At 36.4% G+C, this 17,366-nt stretch overlaps 1 protein-coding gene and 1 pseudogene across 5 annotated transcripts in view; one reads left to right on the forward strand and one right to left on the reverse strand.

The window, feature by feature from the left end:
• The window catches only part of LOC145999616 (uncharacterized), a 120,717-nt gene that overhangs the window by 67,828 nt on the left and 35,523 nt on the right, over positions 1–17,366 (forward strand). The window contains exon 4 of one of the 5 annotated variants that reach the window (XM_083136700.1): positions 6,685–7,265. The exons of the other annotated variants lie outside the window; for them this stretch is intronic. Coding sequence (XP_082992826.1) covers positions 6,685–7,084 — 400 coding nt within the window. The 3' untranslated portion in view covers positions 7,085–7,265. Of the gene's footprint in view, positions 1–6,684; positions 7,266–17,366 lie in introns of those variants that run through there. 5 annotated transcript variants of the gene reach the window in all.
• On the reverse strand, positions 10,421–11,304 carry LOC145999789 (large subunit ribosomal RNA; annotated as a pseudogene).

The raw sequence follows: 17,366 nt of genomic DNA on the forward strand, positions 1-17,366 counted from the left end.
TTGTGTATCTTGGCCATTTCAGTGATAATGATAATGAAACCATCATCAGCACAAATGAAAAAAGGATTATGCTATATACCAGAGATGACCAAACTATTTCTAATACATTTCAGTCATACATCCTTCTAAGAATCATATATCCTTCTAAGAAAAGAAATGTCATTTTATAATTTGCATTAAAAATTCATCTGTTAGTTGAAGAAACAAAAAATCAGAAGAAAGTTATTATTTTTAGTGATCAAATTTATTGTCCTGCTGTCTGGCAACATTGATTAAGTATAAATACTTGTCACAATGTTAAATGAGTCTCTTCACAGTGGACTGATAGTAGTGTTGTACTTTTTAATTAAATTTTGAAATCAGGGCAAATCAGCTAAAACACCCTGTATAATATGTAGGTAGTGTGGTGCTGAGTATTGAGTCGAACACTATCCTGTAGAAGGAAGTTGCTATGGTAATTGAACCAGGTGTTCTTTATCCAGCACAACAAGATATGTGTCTCCTGCAAGTTGACACGAGGTTTATCCATCGATCCATGGCATGAATGTTCCTTGTGAAATTGCTTTATTTAAGAACAGAGTTATGCCACACACTATTAGTACAGTATTAATGAAAGTTGCATATTTTGCATAATTCCCGGGATATTTAGACTGCACAAAAGTTTCCCATGATATTTTACACTCTCCATGAGATAGTTGGATTCCAGAAGAGTATCACAGATTCAATTTGAATCAATAATTTCTGACTTGATTTTTCTCTACCCTGTACTGAATTAGTTCCAATTATAACGTATTAGATTTGTAAATTCAGAATACTTTCTGTATTTATATTGCTCAAACATGTTAAGAAGCGATCAACAAATTTAATGGAGTTATGTAATTCTATAGAAGACATTTTATGTTGCATGGAATACCACTATAGAAGTTAAGTTTTCTGTAGTTTTGCGTAATATGTATGTTGAATTCTCTCTCCTGATATGCCTTATAAATATTAGTGAAAAATGAATCCTGATAGGTATTAATCTTTCTCTTTATTGTTTAAAAATATGAATAATTGAGGTAATTATTTGAAGACTAAGTGCAGTTTCTTCTTTTTTACAATTAATATTTAAATTTTGTACATTAAAGTGATATTTCTTGTGTATGATAATACAATTGTATTTAGATGCCAGAATTGTGAAAACAAAAAAAAATGTAACATTATACTTTAGGGACTTCCATCTTTGAAAAATGAATATCTTAGTTTTAACAACATGCAACATGTTTAAAAATGTTGTGTTGTATTTTACCTTTTGTATGCAAATTTTAAATGACTATGTAATAAAGCAGTTTATATGGCAAAATTATGTTTTAATGTGAATACCAATGAACATTTAAAAAAAAATTCTGTTGAATGTGTAGATTGCACGGAAATGTATAAAATCAAATCTTGACAGTTGCATTTTTTTAATTAACCAGATTATAGTTTAAAATTTTTGTAGGAGTGTTCTTCTTTAGAGAGAGAGAGAGAAAAAGAGAGAATATAAGGGTATCTGCATCCAGCTCTTGTGATACAGTGGTGTGAATATTATGATGTGAAGCAAAACATGCTAGGTTTGAATCCATTGCAAGACAAGTATGGTTCAGACTGCTTGATTTATCATCATAAACTCATCTTTAATTCATCATTATGATTAATTGAGCAAGTTAGTGTAGAATCACACATACACAGTCATACATATACACACACACGCTTTATGACAATTAACATTTTTATTGAAACAGCTCTGAGTTTGTAGCAGCTGTTGATGCACATGTGGTATTTCAATTACAATTAATACACAGACGCTATCAGAAATGACTGTGTAAATCATGCCAAGATTGTTGCACTTCCGTCACTTGCATGAGATGAAAGGTCAGCTCCTCCTGAACCGAGTAACATATTTATTTGTTCAGTGGCTCACGAGGAATGTACAGTGTTTTTCACAAGCAGAAGAGGAATTTTATGAATATAGAAAAGACTTGGTCTCACATAATTTTGCCCTATACAATTTTGTGTTGATCAATGCAAACTTGATTGTACTTTGAGCGACATATACTGGATGGAATTATTTTTATCGATGATAAATATGATATTGATGATTCATTATGATATCCAATCATATTGAATGTTCAATCCATTATACTATCACAAAAGATTCTGGGTATAAGTCTCTGTCAGGACACGGTGGTACAGTGGAGAAAAAGAAGAATAGGCTTCACCTGCCACCTTATCGACGAGGGCCATAAGATAAACTGTGCCAAAATTGCTGTCTAAGCTAGATCTATGTTGCAAAGACTATCCAAAGAATCCTACACAGCAGTAACCACCTCTGCTGACCTCAACAACTACTCTGGGACTCTCAATAAAACCTGATTCCCCATCATAAAAAATACATCCCATCCCTCCCACCTGCCAAACTCAAAAAAACAAAGTGCAAATCTTAAATGAATGACTATTATCTGAAATGAAAAAATAAATTTTCAAGTTTAATATACGAGTCACCATTTCCCTCTAAGACTGAGGAACTTTATGAGTAAAGACTTAGTTTCATCATTTTTCTTTGAGTGAAAGTTGTGGAGAAGCATGAGTGTACAGCTGCTTTGCAAGATATCTAGTGTGACGGAATGTATTTGTACCTGTATTCAAGTTCAATGCTTGCATTTTGACACTTGTTTAGACACAGAGAAAAGTTAAATTTTAGTTTGAGTTGTTAAACCAAATGAACTTTTCTATATCTCGTACATATTGAGTAATTTTCAGACAATCAACTGAAGTGCATTTTGAGAGTCCATCTTTCATAATGTATTTGAATTCCCTTGTAGCCTAATGGTTAGCACTCCAAACCTTCAGTGTTGACGGAGCACAATGGGAGAACTATTTGAAAACAATAGTTTGTATTAGAGTCTTGTCCAGAAAGCAAGAAAACATCAGTGATGGGACACAATGCACTGACAACACATCACCCAATAAAACCTTCTCGCCCAACTGCCAGTCTCCCTCCCACAATCCTTCCTCGAGGCGTGGAGATCTTCAACCAGTAATTGGGTGACGTAGGGTCAACACAACGAACCCTCAGGCGTTACTGGAGATTTCTGAGACCAGATTACTCACTTGTAGCTCCCCAATTTCCTCACGATGGTGAGTTGCCGCTAGTCCTATACACAGGCTGAGAACCCAGATGGACTTGAACCCATGCCATCCTACAGTCAGAGTCCAAAGCACAGTGCCTTATTCTGCACGGCCACAGTTGACATAACATGTTATATATAGTTGTGAAATTGCACATTTTCTGTTCACACAACTGTACTAATCTGCATAGCACAATGTTAACATAGTCCTAGAAGTGTAATTGAATCTTCTTCCTTGGACTCTTAAGGGCACTGCTGACAGTCATAACAGCAAATGCATTGTGAGATTTTTTACGCTCAAAAACATTTTTCCAGATGACCAACCATCTCTTATTTGTTGCCTCACACACTCTATGACACAGTGCAACCTGGGTAATCACATTTCATTCACTGCATGTGCCAGAAAGAAAAAAATGATTTCCTCAATTTATGAAACACCATGACATGCTATGAAGTTCCATTGTGCTATTTATGAGGTGAGCAAATATTAAAGCACAGAAAATGAACGCTACTCCCTTAAGGTCCTCTGTAATGAAGATTCATCATTACATGCAAGCAAAGGAACATCAAATCTTTTTGATCACTCTTAAAATCATCATTATGGTGTTCGCTCAAATAGCACATTTGGTTTAAACTCTAAAAGATATTAGTTATTACTTTTGAACTAATAACATTTTAAAATTCTATTCTTCTGACCTTTGTTAATGACATTCATATATCAGTCATTACTTTAGAAGCATACATACAATTGTATGTTATTCCATTTTTTTTTCAAATACCTGAACAAGAGGTATGTGAGAGGACAGAGCAAAAATTGAAAGTCATTTACACATGTGCCTTTATCGGCAGGAAAATTTAATGAACCAGAGCAGCCAAAAGATAATACAGAATGCCTCAGTGGAGAAGGAATATTAGAGACTGAACTTCCACCAAAGTCCTCTGAAACCAAGGCATATATTGGTGATGCCAAGGGTGATAACAGGATAAATCAAAACAAAATCATTATGCAACAAAAGCTTCTGCCAAAAGGAAGGTTTTATTACAAACACAAAGGTTCATACAAAAGAGAAGCATTTCATTTGTTCCATTTGCAGCAAAGCTTTTGCCAAAAAAGATAATCTCAATATACATATGAGGGCACACACAAAAGATAAACCTTTCAAGTGTACAATGTGCAACAAAGATTTTGCCCATAAAGAGTACCTTAATTTACATATGAGGGTACACACAAAAGAGAAACCTTTCAATTGTTCAATTTGCAACAAAGATTTTGCCTGTAATGTTAGTATGCACATGAGAGTTCACACCAAAGAGAGAACTTTCAGTTGTTCAGTTTGCAGCAAAGATTTTGCCAAGAAAGATAATCTCAATATGCATATGAGAGCACACACAAAAGAAAAACCTTTTAAGTGTACAATATGCAAGAAATATTTTGCCCATAATGATTGCCTTAGTAGACAGACAAGAGTACACACAAAAGAGAAACCTTCTAATTGTCCGATCTGCATCAATAGCACCCACCTGATCATCTTCATGTTAAAATGTAATTAGTCCATCTTTACAACACATAGCAATACATGAAAATGAATAGATGATTATGGGCTGAAACAGCCAGGATGGATTTTCACATATATAAAAATTGTACGATTATTGTTCCATTGAAATGATATTCGATATTCTATATATTCGAGTGAATTACGCTCGAGCGTGAGAGATTCGATCATGTATTTTCGTGGTCCAATGCAGTACTCTAGTGAGCACAAGAGCAACACATATTAAGGAACAGGTCATTTCTTGTTAACATACAAATTAGTGCTAGTCATGTAGATCTAAGATGTCATGCAAGCAAAGGAAAATCAAAAATTTAGGATCACCTTTACAGAAATGTTACGGTGTTTGCTCAAATTGTATAATTGTATATAAAAAATGTATTCATATTTATTGCTGAATCAGTAACATATTTGGTAATTATGTGATATATCCCGAACACCTCTCACTCGTTTATTTCGTTCATTTTAGCATTGATATTCTGCATTGCGGAAGATTCTTTGAGGTGAAGTTATGCCTTTTTCAAAAAATAGTGTCAACTTTTCATATTACGAGTCATTATTTGTCTTCCTTGTTCAGCTTGGGTAACAGACAATATGGTGTGCACTTGTCAAGGATCATCGCGCGTTGTGCTTGTGTTTTGTTGATTTGAAGTGAGTATGCAGTGTTTCAACCTTCTTAACCGAAAAATACCTACTTTCATAGTCATTATGTCATCACAAACCATTGACGGATAGCCCCAAAAATACATTCATGATAGCCCCACAAACCATTGATGGATAGCCCCAAAAGCCATTCACGATAGCCCCAAAAGCTATTCACAATAGCCCCAAAAACCATTCACGATAGTCCCACGGACCATTTCCGGCAAGGTTAGGTTAGGTTAGGTAAGCATAGTTAAAAAAAAAAATTCTCGTAAAAAAAAGGCACGTTTGGAAATGCTGGCGAGACTGTGTGACTTCCGACACTCGCGCCATCTGCAGGTACAAAATGGAAACAATGGCAAAATGTTGTCGCTTTGCAGGAAATGCAAGTTCCTTACATAAAAAGTGATTATTTCTTGTTCTGCAGCATTCTATGGTGAAGTTTTCAGTTTCCGCTAAAAAAAAGAATATACCTCGAAGAACTTCGACAATGCTATAGAAACTGATTTCAGTAAGTAGTTTCTCCTGTAAATTTGAAGAAATCTGTTTGGGGTATATTGCATATTTACCACATATTTACATTTTTTGAGCAGGGAATAGATTTATATGTATGAAGCTGAAATAAGTAATATTTTGTATTATCTTTGCACATCATGGTATGTAGACTCAAAAAATTCCATTTTTATTTTCCATATTTGTACATATATTAGGTTTTGGCTCATATTTTATATATTTTAGTTATTTTTACATATTAAGTCAATATTTCAGAACGTTTCTCAACATATACTTCATGTTCACGCAATAACTATATATCCATGTGTGACCGAAACAGTTGGGTGATTTTCTTGTGAAAAACTGACAAATTCCGAAGAATATTAAACAATAGAAACTTTACAACCTTCTTTATACCCTCCAAATGCATTAATTACAATTTTTCTGTCATCTGAACTTTTTCTTTCTTTAATTTTAACACCTCCCAACTGTTTTTGCCATTGTAAAACACTTGAAATTCCTGTTTATTTACAAAAAATCAATTTAATTGTTGTCAACAATAAAGAATAGGGGCTCAAGCATCAGCTCCTGGTTGTTACAAACATTACTTTGGCAATGATAACTCCAGCAGACATTGGAAATTTTAAATACACTCCTGCAATTCAAAAAATCATTAACAATAAATAAGTATATTATTAAAAACGCACATTTTACATATAAACCCGCTCCCGGTTTATGAGTATTTCCCCGTTAACAGTCTATTCTAATAAATTTCCAATGATTTGCACATATCACTCATTACCTACTTAGGAAGTGAAACTACATTTTTTATCTGATATTATTTTTTCCAGATACCTGAACAACAGCTATATGGAAGGACAGATGCAAGATGTCCCAAGGTCACTTACACATTTCCTAGTATCTGCAGGAAAGCTAGATGAACAAGAGCAGCCAAAAAACAATACAGACTATATTAGTAGAGAAAGAAAATTTGAGGCTGAAAGTTCAGCAAAACTGCTTAATACTAGAGAATATACTGGCCATGCCAAGGGTGAAAAGAGTAGGAAGCATTACATGTGTACCATCTGTAACAAAGTTTTTTCTCACAAAGGAAATTTCATAACTCATACAAGGGTTCATACCAAAGAGAAACCCTTTAAATGTTCAATGTGCAAGAAAGATTTTGCCTTAAAGCATCATCTTATTCGGCATATGAGGGTTCACACCAAAGTGAAACCGTTTAATTGCTGATCATTAATTCAAATGATCTTAAGTTCATTTTACGATATTTTCTTCTGCCATAAGCCACTTTATTAGGGAGAATTCACACCGAAGAGATATGCGACATGCAACACTAGAATTTCACACCAAAGAGACAAGATGTACATGACACGTGGCAAGCAACACTTGTTTCTTTGCTCAGTTTGCATGATGGTACCAATATAATTGAATTAATCAGTTTATTAGTCACCTGATAACAAATGTTAAATCTAAATTCCATTGTAAAATTGGTGCCAGTTATTGAAACTCAGGAGAGGCATGTTGTATATGAGAAAACTGAGAAATAATATGTACTGACCTCAAACTGTATACGCTTTCCAGCCTGAATAAAGCAAATACCTAAACACTAGAGAAATGGTTCTCAACCTTCATGAAACGACCTCTGTGGCAGAGTGGTTAGAACATCACCCTTTGATGCCAGGGCCCCAGGTTCGAATCCTGGCATGGACATGGATGTTTGTGAGTGTCCATTCATCAATTTCATCAAATAATCACTCATACCCATCTTCGTAAATTAGCCAAACGTGGCACAAAAATTGAAGTAAATAAAAGCAAATCAATCAACCTTCATGAAACCAAGTCCCGGTATTTTTTTTAAGTCAATGCCCTGAGCCCAAGAATTTTTCTCTTAAATCTTTACAGTATTTAAGATTATAAGCATGAATTAATATGTACCTATGAAATTGAATATTGATAAATAAATTCTAGCATAATCATAAAGGGTAATAATAGTTTGATTAACGTGTGTAGGATTGTTGACAAATATAGTAATATGGATGACGAAGTGGTAACGTCGTCTCCTTGTAATTAAGTGACCCCGGGTTCGACAATCAGTGGAGGCGCGAGTCCCACTTTAAACTGTAGGTCGAGTCCTGATAAGTATATTTGTGCATAAAATCGACTTAAGAAACGAAAACTCACAACTCAAATATGATATTGGGATTATGATAGTTGTCAACCACTTTCAGCAGAACATTTCACAGCTCAGTATAGTTGATACGAGAGCACAGTATCGGGTTGTGGCGCAGCAGTTGAGAGACACTAGAGTCAGGGTTGGCATTTTGCCCGGGTTTTTTCAACCCAAACTAAGCATGAACGCATAGCCACAGTGCAGGACAAATTATTAAATTATCTAAAATACTTTATTCTGAAAAAATTGACCAACAGTTTGATTCTACTTTTCCTGGATGGCGTAACAGTTAATAAATCTGATCAGTTCCCAGGGTTGCACGTTGCAATACTATACTAATACTTGATAGCTGTGGTGGTTTAGTAAACCTCCGTGGCAGAGTGGTTAGCACAGCACACTGCAAAGCCAGTGGTCCCTTGTTAGAATCCTGGTTTGGACATGGATGTTTGTTTGTCCCAATGAAAGTACGGAGAAAATAGAGAAAATTGATGTGTGTGAATATTGAGAAAATAGAGAGAAAAAGGGGGATAATACTGCTTAGGGGTATTACTTTTATTACAAATGCAAAAAAAAGAAGTAGACAGGCTGTGTGACTGCTCATGCAGAATACCCGGATTCGAATCTTGGAGTGGGTGATCTAAGGTCAGATTTTTTTGGTCTTGTCCCTGCATAAAGCAGCTCTGGGACTCACCCAGCCTCAAATCAATGGGTCCTGGAAGGGCAGCCGGAGTTTTGTTGTGATCCCATCACCTCCAAAATGGCAGAGGTCAAGAATATGTCTGGCCCTACCCCCCCCCCCCATATCCCCTAAATGTGCTTTTATGGCACGGTGCTATATGCATGGGAACTTTACTTTTACAACATTCGGTAGCTGCACACACACACACTATTAAATCTGCTTCAATACAGTTTGTTTACAGTTGTTTTTTCTCATCATGTTTTTGAACGTTTCAAGTTTAAATATCTCCTCCGTGTATTAACCATGCCAAAATTATAAGGCTGACATATTTAATTGTCTTGACTGATTCCATCCAAATGGAATACCATATCCATCCCCCAAACTATCTGTTTGTTATGAAACTAACAGTTCCCATGAACAAAACATTAGTAACCCCAATTTGGATCCCAACATACATATGCACTATATTTAAAAAAAAAAAAAAAAAATTGTCAAGCCATAGCTTACGAAATGCCCCAAATTATTTGTCTCTCTTCTAAATGTCCAAAAATATAGTTTAGGCAGATATTTGAAAGTGACATCAGAATATAGAGCTACTTCAGAATATGAAAAATCAATTTTTCATCCACCATCTTGAAATGCTTTCAACAAATGTAAAATTAAATGATTCCCTGGGTGTATCTAGTTGCAACATGAATTTCAGCTTAAGAACCAGCTGAGACTTGGTTTTCTTAATATACGAAAATCTAACCTCAAATATTTGCATAACTTAAACCTCTCCAAAGGCATGTTAAATCAGTCTGTCGTTCACCATCTTTAAACATAGTGGCATTTTTTTCTCAAATACAATATGACACAAATCCTTTAAGTTATCTTGTAACTCTAAAAATTGCAACTCAAAAGCTTTGCATTTATGGAAAAATGTATGTTTGCGATTTTACCACCTCTCCTCTCCTAAACTATGAAATATAATTTTAAAAGTTTTACTGTAAAATTGCGGACCGACGAATTACTATGCTTAGTTTCTTATACTCCGAAAATGCGTTGTAGACAGTTTTGGACAAAAAGAGAGCATGGTATAGAGCATGCGTGCAACATGAGGAAAATCAGTTTTTGACTCACCATCTTGAAACATATTGTTCAATTTCACTCACATGTAATACCATTGCAGTGTGTCAGGTCTTCTAGCACCAGAAATATGTTATCATGGTCACTAAATAGATGACTTGTCTTTCTTTGCCCATCCACCCCACCCGTGTTCCTCGTGAATCCTAAATCGTGCATTTTGTTTCGATACTTTTATTGTCAATTTACAGTGCAAGTAATGTCAAAATGCCCCTGAAAGTTGTATGCACAAAGCTCGAAATTGTAGTCTCGGAATAGGTTTGAAAATGTCAAAAATGGTCAAAATATGAAAGTATACGTATGCATTGTATTTACTTGAGTACCCTAAGTAAATACAATTAAATACTCATAACTAGACCTCAGATTTTAGGTTTTCAATGTATTCTTTCCTTTACAGGTATGTAAGAAATAATAAGTTATGTCAGTGTTTCGTTAAAAAACGCAACAACTGAGGAAGTTTAATAGTGCCTAGAAAACCTTTTTTGATTGTTAGATCATATTTTAGGTTTATGCACCTAAATCAAGCCTTTTTTATGTATTTTTAAAGGTTTTACGGGATTTTTATGTCGCATAGAGGCATTTGCTTTGTTTGGTCCCCTTCACCACGTCTGACCTCAGCGAGGTCTCATCAGATTATTTGCTACTACCACCAAGATCTGCAACGACGGCGGCTCCAGGCAGGCTCACGCCCAGACCCTTCCACGCTCACCGCCGCGCCCTCCTACTCACCGCCGCATCAATCTTGCATTGATGACAATGCATTAGCATTGCGGCGGCGGCCGGGTATAGGCACGACGCTCGATTGCCATTAATTTTCAGGGCCGGTTGCTTCGGTAGGTGAGTCGTTACACACTCCTTAGCGGATGCCGACTTCCATGGCCACCGCCCTGCTGTCTTGAGCAACCGACGCCTTTCATGGTTTGAGCATCGTCGATTCAGGTGCCTTTACCCGGCGTTTGATTCATCCCACAGCGCCAGTCCTGCTTACCAGGAGCAGCCTACTGAGCACTCGGGTCCTGAGAGAAGGTCCCGCTTCGCCCTAGGGGCAAGCGGGACCTCCATCCCGTTCAGAGTTTGAGAATGGGTCGAGACCATTTTGGCCCCGAGGCCCCCGGTCATTCGCTTTACCGGGATGGACCCTCATTGCGAGCGCCAGCTGTCCTGAGGGACACTTCGGAGGGAACCAGCTATTAGACGGTTCGATTGGCCTTTCGCCACTATGCTTATCTCAGACGGTCGATTTGCATGTCAGAGGCAGTTCGGACTTCCACCTGGGTTTACCCTAAATTCGTCCTGGCCGAGCATAGTTCACCATCTTTCGGGTGAATCTAACCTCAAATATTTGCATAACTTAAAGCTCTCCCAAGGCATGTTAAATCAGTCTGTCGTTCACCATATGACACCAATCCTTTAAGTTATCTTGTAACTCTAAAAATTGCAACTCAAAAGCTTTGCATTTATGGAAAAATGTATGTTTGCGATTTTACCACCACTCCTCTCCTAAACTATGAAATATAATATTAAAAGTTTTACTGCAAAATTGCGGACCGACGAATTACTATGCTTAGTTCCTTATACTCCGAACATGCGTTGTAGACAGTTTTGGACAAAAAGAGAGCATGGTATAGAGCGTGCGTGCAACATGAGGAAAATCAGTTTTTGACTCACCATCTTGAAACATATTGTTCAATTTCACTCACATGTAATACCATTGCAGTCTGTCAGGTCTTCTAGCAGCAGAAATATGTTATCATGGTCACTAAATAGATGACTTGTCTTTCTTTGCCCATCCACCCCACCCGTGTTCCTCCTAAATCCTAAATCATGCATTTTGTTTAAATACTTTTATTGTCAATTTACAGTGCAAGTAATGTCACAATGCCCCTGAAAGTTGTATGCACAAAGCTCGAAATTGTAGTCTTGGAAAAGGTTTAAAAATGTCAAAAATGGTCAAAATATGAAAGTATACGTATGCATTGTATTTACTTGAGTACCCCAATTAAATACAATTAAATACTCATAACTAGACCTCAGATTTTAGGTTTTCAATGTATTCTTTCCTTTACAGGTATGTAAGAAATATTAAGTTATGTCAGTGTTTCGTTAAAAAACGCAACAACTGAGGAAGTTTAATAGTGCCTAAAAAACCTATTTTGCTTGTTAGATCCTATTTTAGGTTTATGCACCTAAATCAACCTTTTTTTATGTATTTTTAAAGGTTTTACGGGATTTTTATGTCGCATAGAGGCATTTGCTTTGTTTGGTCCCCTTCACCATGTCTGACCTCAGCGAGGTCTCATCAGATTATTTGCTACTACCACCAAGATCTGCAACGACGGCGGCTCCAGGCAGGCTCACGCCCAGACCCTTCCATGATCACCGCCGCGCCCTCCTACTCACCGCCGCATCATTCTTGCATTGATGCCAATGCATTAGCATTGCGCCGGCGGCCGGGTATAGGCACGATGCTCGATTGCCATTAATTTTCAGGGCCGGTTGCTTCGGTAGGTGAGTCGTTACACACTCCTTAGCGGATGCCGACTTCCCTGGCCACCGCCATGCTGTCTTGAGCAACGGACGCCTTTCATGGTTTGAGCAGCGTCGATTCAGGTGCCTTTACCCGGCGTTTGATTCATCCCACAGCGCCAGTCCTGCTTACCAGGAGCAGCCTACTGAGCACTCGGGTCCTGAGAGAAGGTCCCGCTTCGCCCTAGGGGCAAGCGGGACCTCCATCCCGTTCAGGGTTTGAGAATGGGTCGAGACCATTTTGGCCCCGAGCCCCCCGGTCATTCGCTTTACCGGGATGGACCCTCATTGCGAGCGCCAGCTGTCCTGAGGGACACTTCGGAGGGAACCAGCTATTAGACGGTTCGATTGGCCTTTCGCCACTATGCTTATCTCAGACGGTCGATTTGCATGTCAGAGGCAGTTCGGACTTCCACCTGGGTTTACCCTAAATTCGTCCTGGCCGAGCATAGTTCACCATCTTTCGGGTGAATCTAACCTCAAATATTTGCATAACTTAAAGCTCTCCCAAGGCATGTTAAATCAGTCTGTCGTTCACCATATGACACCAATCCTTTAAGTTATCTTGTAACTCTAAAAATTGCAACTCAATAGCTTTGCATTTATGGAAAAATGTATGTTTGCCCCTGATGGTTGTATGCACAAAGCTCGAAATTGTAGTCTTGGAAAAGGTTTGAAAATGTCAAAAATGGTCAAAATGTGAAAGTATACGTATGCATTGTATTTAGTTGAGTACCCCAAGTAAATACAATTAAATACTCATAACTAGACCTCAGATTTTAGGTTTTCAATGTATTCTTTCCTTTACAGGTATGTAAGAAATAATATGTTATGTCTTGTTAAAAAAACGCAACAACTGAGGAAGTTTAATAGTGCCTAAAAAACCTATTTTGCTTGTTAAATCCTATTTTAGGTTTATGCACCTAAATCAAGCCTTTTTTATGTATTTTTAAAGGTTTTACGGGATTTTAATGTCGCATAGAGGCATTTGATTTGTTTGGTCACGAAAAATTCAATGACAAACGTGTTTGAAACGACCTCTCTCAATTTCCTTTCCTCCAAGTGCATGATGATTTTTCAAAGCACTAAACAAAGCAAAATATCTGGTGCCACTGTTACCTGTACAATCCAAGTGGTCTGAGCTGTGTGGTCTTACTCACTTTTGCATCACATTGGTGCTTTGTGATATTCACGCCTTGCAAACTAACATTTCAGAATTGAAGTTTGCACCACTGACTATGTTTTTGTTAAAAGACTATTTTCAGCATAGAAGATAATCCTTACAGACAAAATTGCGGAGTTTGACTGTGGATAACATGAAAAAATATTGTTGCTTAACTATTGTTGGCATTTTAAGACCACTTTATGCACAGTAAGGCTAATCGGGACTGGACCTACGATTTAAAGTGAGATCCAAACCAGCATGTGTCTCGAACCCGGAACACCTTGATTGCAAGGCGACGACGATACCACTGTGCCATCAGGGAGGCTACATTGTTGCCTAACTATACGGCGAAGAGTGGATTTCAATAGCAAATTTCCAATGGTAAGTTCTGCCATCACCGTAGAGTTAGGCAACACACACACAAAGTTATGCAAGATAGTGTTATTTCAGGATATAGGTGTCCCATTTTCATTGCCGGTGACTATACCTAATCAGCATTTTTCAGGAATTTGAACTATTATTTTAAGTTTTTTTAACCTACTTCTGGATTTTTGTAGCCTAACTTTAGATTTTTAGGTACTATTTTATGATTTTTAGAACATATTTAAGGATTTTTAGAACCTATTTTAGAATTTTTAGAGCCTATTTTAGGAACCTAAAAACACACTTTTTAGAACCTAAAAATTCGAGGTCTACTCATAATGTTCAATCAATGCACTGAACTGGAGGGAGGGAGGGGTCACTGTCTCAGGATTGGAAAGAAAACAGAACATTTGCACATATACTAAATTTTGAGAAATGAAATGAATCATTTGAAAAGTGTTTGGTTTAATTATACCACAATTAACTTTATTCTACTTTCACGACATTTCAATAAAATGAACTCAATTCTCCATTGTCTGAAAAAAAAAAATTCTGAAAAAAAGACACATTTTGAGTGGGTTTTTTGATGGGTTTTTCCAAGGTGGGTTTTTCTAAAAATAAAAAAAATGCATGGGGGAAAACTGGGCTGAACCGACCTGGGCCAACCATGACTAGAGTACTTTACCCTATTGACTGTGACTAATCTATTTTGGATTTAAGTGCCTCCATAAGCTGGCTTTGTTCAAATAAAAGCAGTCACATCATAATTGGTGAGTGTTGAAGGCAAATTACAGCCAATAGCTGCATCAAAACACTTGACAAAGCAAAAAGAACATTGTGTTTAAATTTTAAAACATTGTACATATTAATACTTTATTATTATATCAACAAATTAGAGGTTCAAACATGTTGTAAAGCCTGCTGTTGGACTCTCTTCTAGAGTTTAAATATAGCTCGTTGGAGTGAAGTATTTGCTGTGCATATGCGAACAACAAACTGAGGCAACACGATGCACGGTATTGAGAAAACGGCACATTCTGAGAGACATGCAACACGTTCATCTTGCCGTGTCTCTTCAGTTCGGAAGGTTGCATTGATTACTGAGGGTTCACTTCCAAGCAACACGTGTCTCGAGTCATGTGTCTCTTCAGTGTGAATTCTCCCTTAGTCTTTATGTGGCCCTGATTGAGTTTGAAAGTGAGGAAGCAGAAAAAATTAGTCACAGAACTCGTTTTTTGAATTCTTAGTCACCTATTCAGCGGCGGCACCAGGATTAATCATATAGGTGTGATGAGGGGGTGCAGAATGAAATTTAGGGGGTGCAACATTAAAAATAAAGAAAACATGAAATATGCATGCATGTTTTAGTCCATAAATCAAATCAAATATTATAATAATTAACGTAACTGGTTGTGACCGAAATGTACAATACAACTGGATCTACAGTTTAAAGTGGGATCCGAACCACTATGTGACCCTACCCGATATCGAGCCCGGGATCCCTTCATTACAGAGGTACAAAATTCAGTTATTAATCAAATTTGTAAAGTGACACCTGCTGAGTGTTCAGTTTGTGTGTGTTGGCTAAAAGAAAAAAAATTGCTAGTAGGCAACCTAAAGTTCTGCAATTTGAAATAGAAAACAACACAAATACAAAATCGTGTAGTCATTTTCATGTAACTATTAGTTCACACTATTTGGACTCCTTCACTTTTCTGAAAATGTTTTGTTGCTCTGTTATTTTTTTTCATATGTGTTCGTTTTACGTAACACATAGCCTACCTCCTGTCTGCCCAGATGCTGGTGGTGTCAGGAGAAAGGCTGAGTGCACAGCAACTTCTTCTCCGTAGACGTGAAAAATGCAACTTTTATTATTCCAAGTCCCAGTGAATTTACACGTATTTATTACTGCCCTGAAGCAAGTTTTTCACAATTTAGTTATTATTTTTATCAAGGAAGAAAAATAAAAGAAAGTTGCGTGGAAAATTAAACAGAATTATCTCGTTGCAGAATAATCTATCTAACAGACTGAAATTATTTCAAACTTGAAGTCTATTAGGTAAATTTGAGTTTGGATTTTTTGTACAATTAACTTTATTTTTTGTTAATTAGTTTATCCGTAATGTTTGTGACTTGTGTTTGTAGATGTATTTTGAATCTGAGTATGTGAAATGGCAAAAGTAAACTCTGCACCTTAAATTATATATTTTAAATATTTGTGTTTGTGGCCTTGAAGTTTTGGAAAGTTCGCCTTGAAAACTGGGAATTATACTTTAATTTTATCAAGGTCCTAGAGTAGCCACCTCGATAACATTTAACCTGTAAGGACATGGGTAAAAATTACCCAGCTGATGATGAAATATATTTTTTGATCACTTCTGATGAGTGTCTGATACCACCCTTCCCAGTAGCTTTTCAGTGAACTCTTCCAAGTGTTGGGATCTTGAATCAGCTCTTAGTTAGTTCATTAGTTCCACTCGTGGCACCGTAGAAAAACTGCCTGGGTAAATTTCACCCAACATGCACTCATTTTTGCTATTTCAGTATGTTGTTGTTCTTTTTTATCAATTGTGCGATTCAATGCAAATGTTCAAAATTAATAAAATTAGATTAATTAATGAAGGTATTACTACTTGCATGCTTTAAAACAATTAAAATTAGGGCTTAAGTAATTTTTCTTCTGGTATTTTTTAACCAGCACATGCCCTTACGTTGTGGCAGAGAATCCTTATCTTACAATTCTTTTTTCCCCATTTCTTTTCTCAACATAAGCTTTGCGTAATGAAATAGAAACATTCAAACTTAATAAGATTAGATTAATCAATGAAGACATTACTATTTACATGATTTAAAACAATTAAAATTCAGACTTGGAAGCAATTTTGATTGTGGGTATTTTTTACCCATCACACATCCTTTCATCCTAGTGGAGAGCATGTATCTGGCCTGATTAACTCAAACCTGAAAGTTATTATTTTTATATACCATGAAATGTTTTCATGTGTACCCTGTCATCGCTAACAAAATCTAAAGTGCTACAGAACTTTATAGACAATTTATTTTGTAAGAGAAACAACTCATGACAAGAAGTTCATTTTTCTTAGTGTTACATATTAATACTTGCAAATGTTTTAGGTTATTCATACATATTTTTTGATGTAGAGGAAATTCAATAAGTTAACATGAAAGTTGTGTCCCTTGTTTTCTAATAGTGTCTATATTTATAGATTGTGTTGTAATATTATGCTTATTGCATTACTTGTAATGCTTATCCTCAGATTAGCAAATGCATAATATTTTAGGTTATTTTGTTAAAGCAACCTTATTAATTACCTTGAATAATTTAATGAAGTGAATATGGGTGATATTACAAGGGATGAAAGTCACAGTAGTGCATTTTTAGTTGATATATAGAGATACAGCCTTTACAAAAACAAGTCAAAATTGGGACCCACTCACAAATGCTTAGAATTTAATTTCTTTC

The sequence above is a fragment of the Lepisma saccharinum genome, chromosome 15 (assembly GCF_977018435.1).
Source record: "Lepisma saccharinum chromosome 15, izLepSacc3.1, whole genome shotgun sequence".
In the NCBI taxonomy this organism is placed as follows: Eukaryota; Metazoa; Arthropoda; class Insecta; order Zygentoma; family Lepismatidae; genus Lepisma; species Lepisma saccharinum.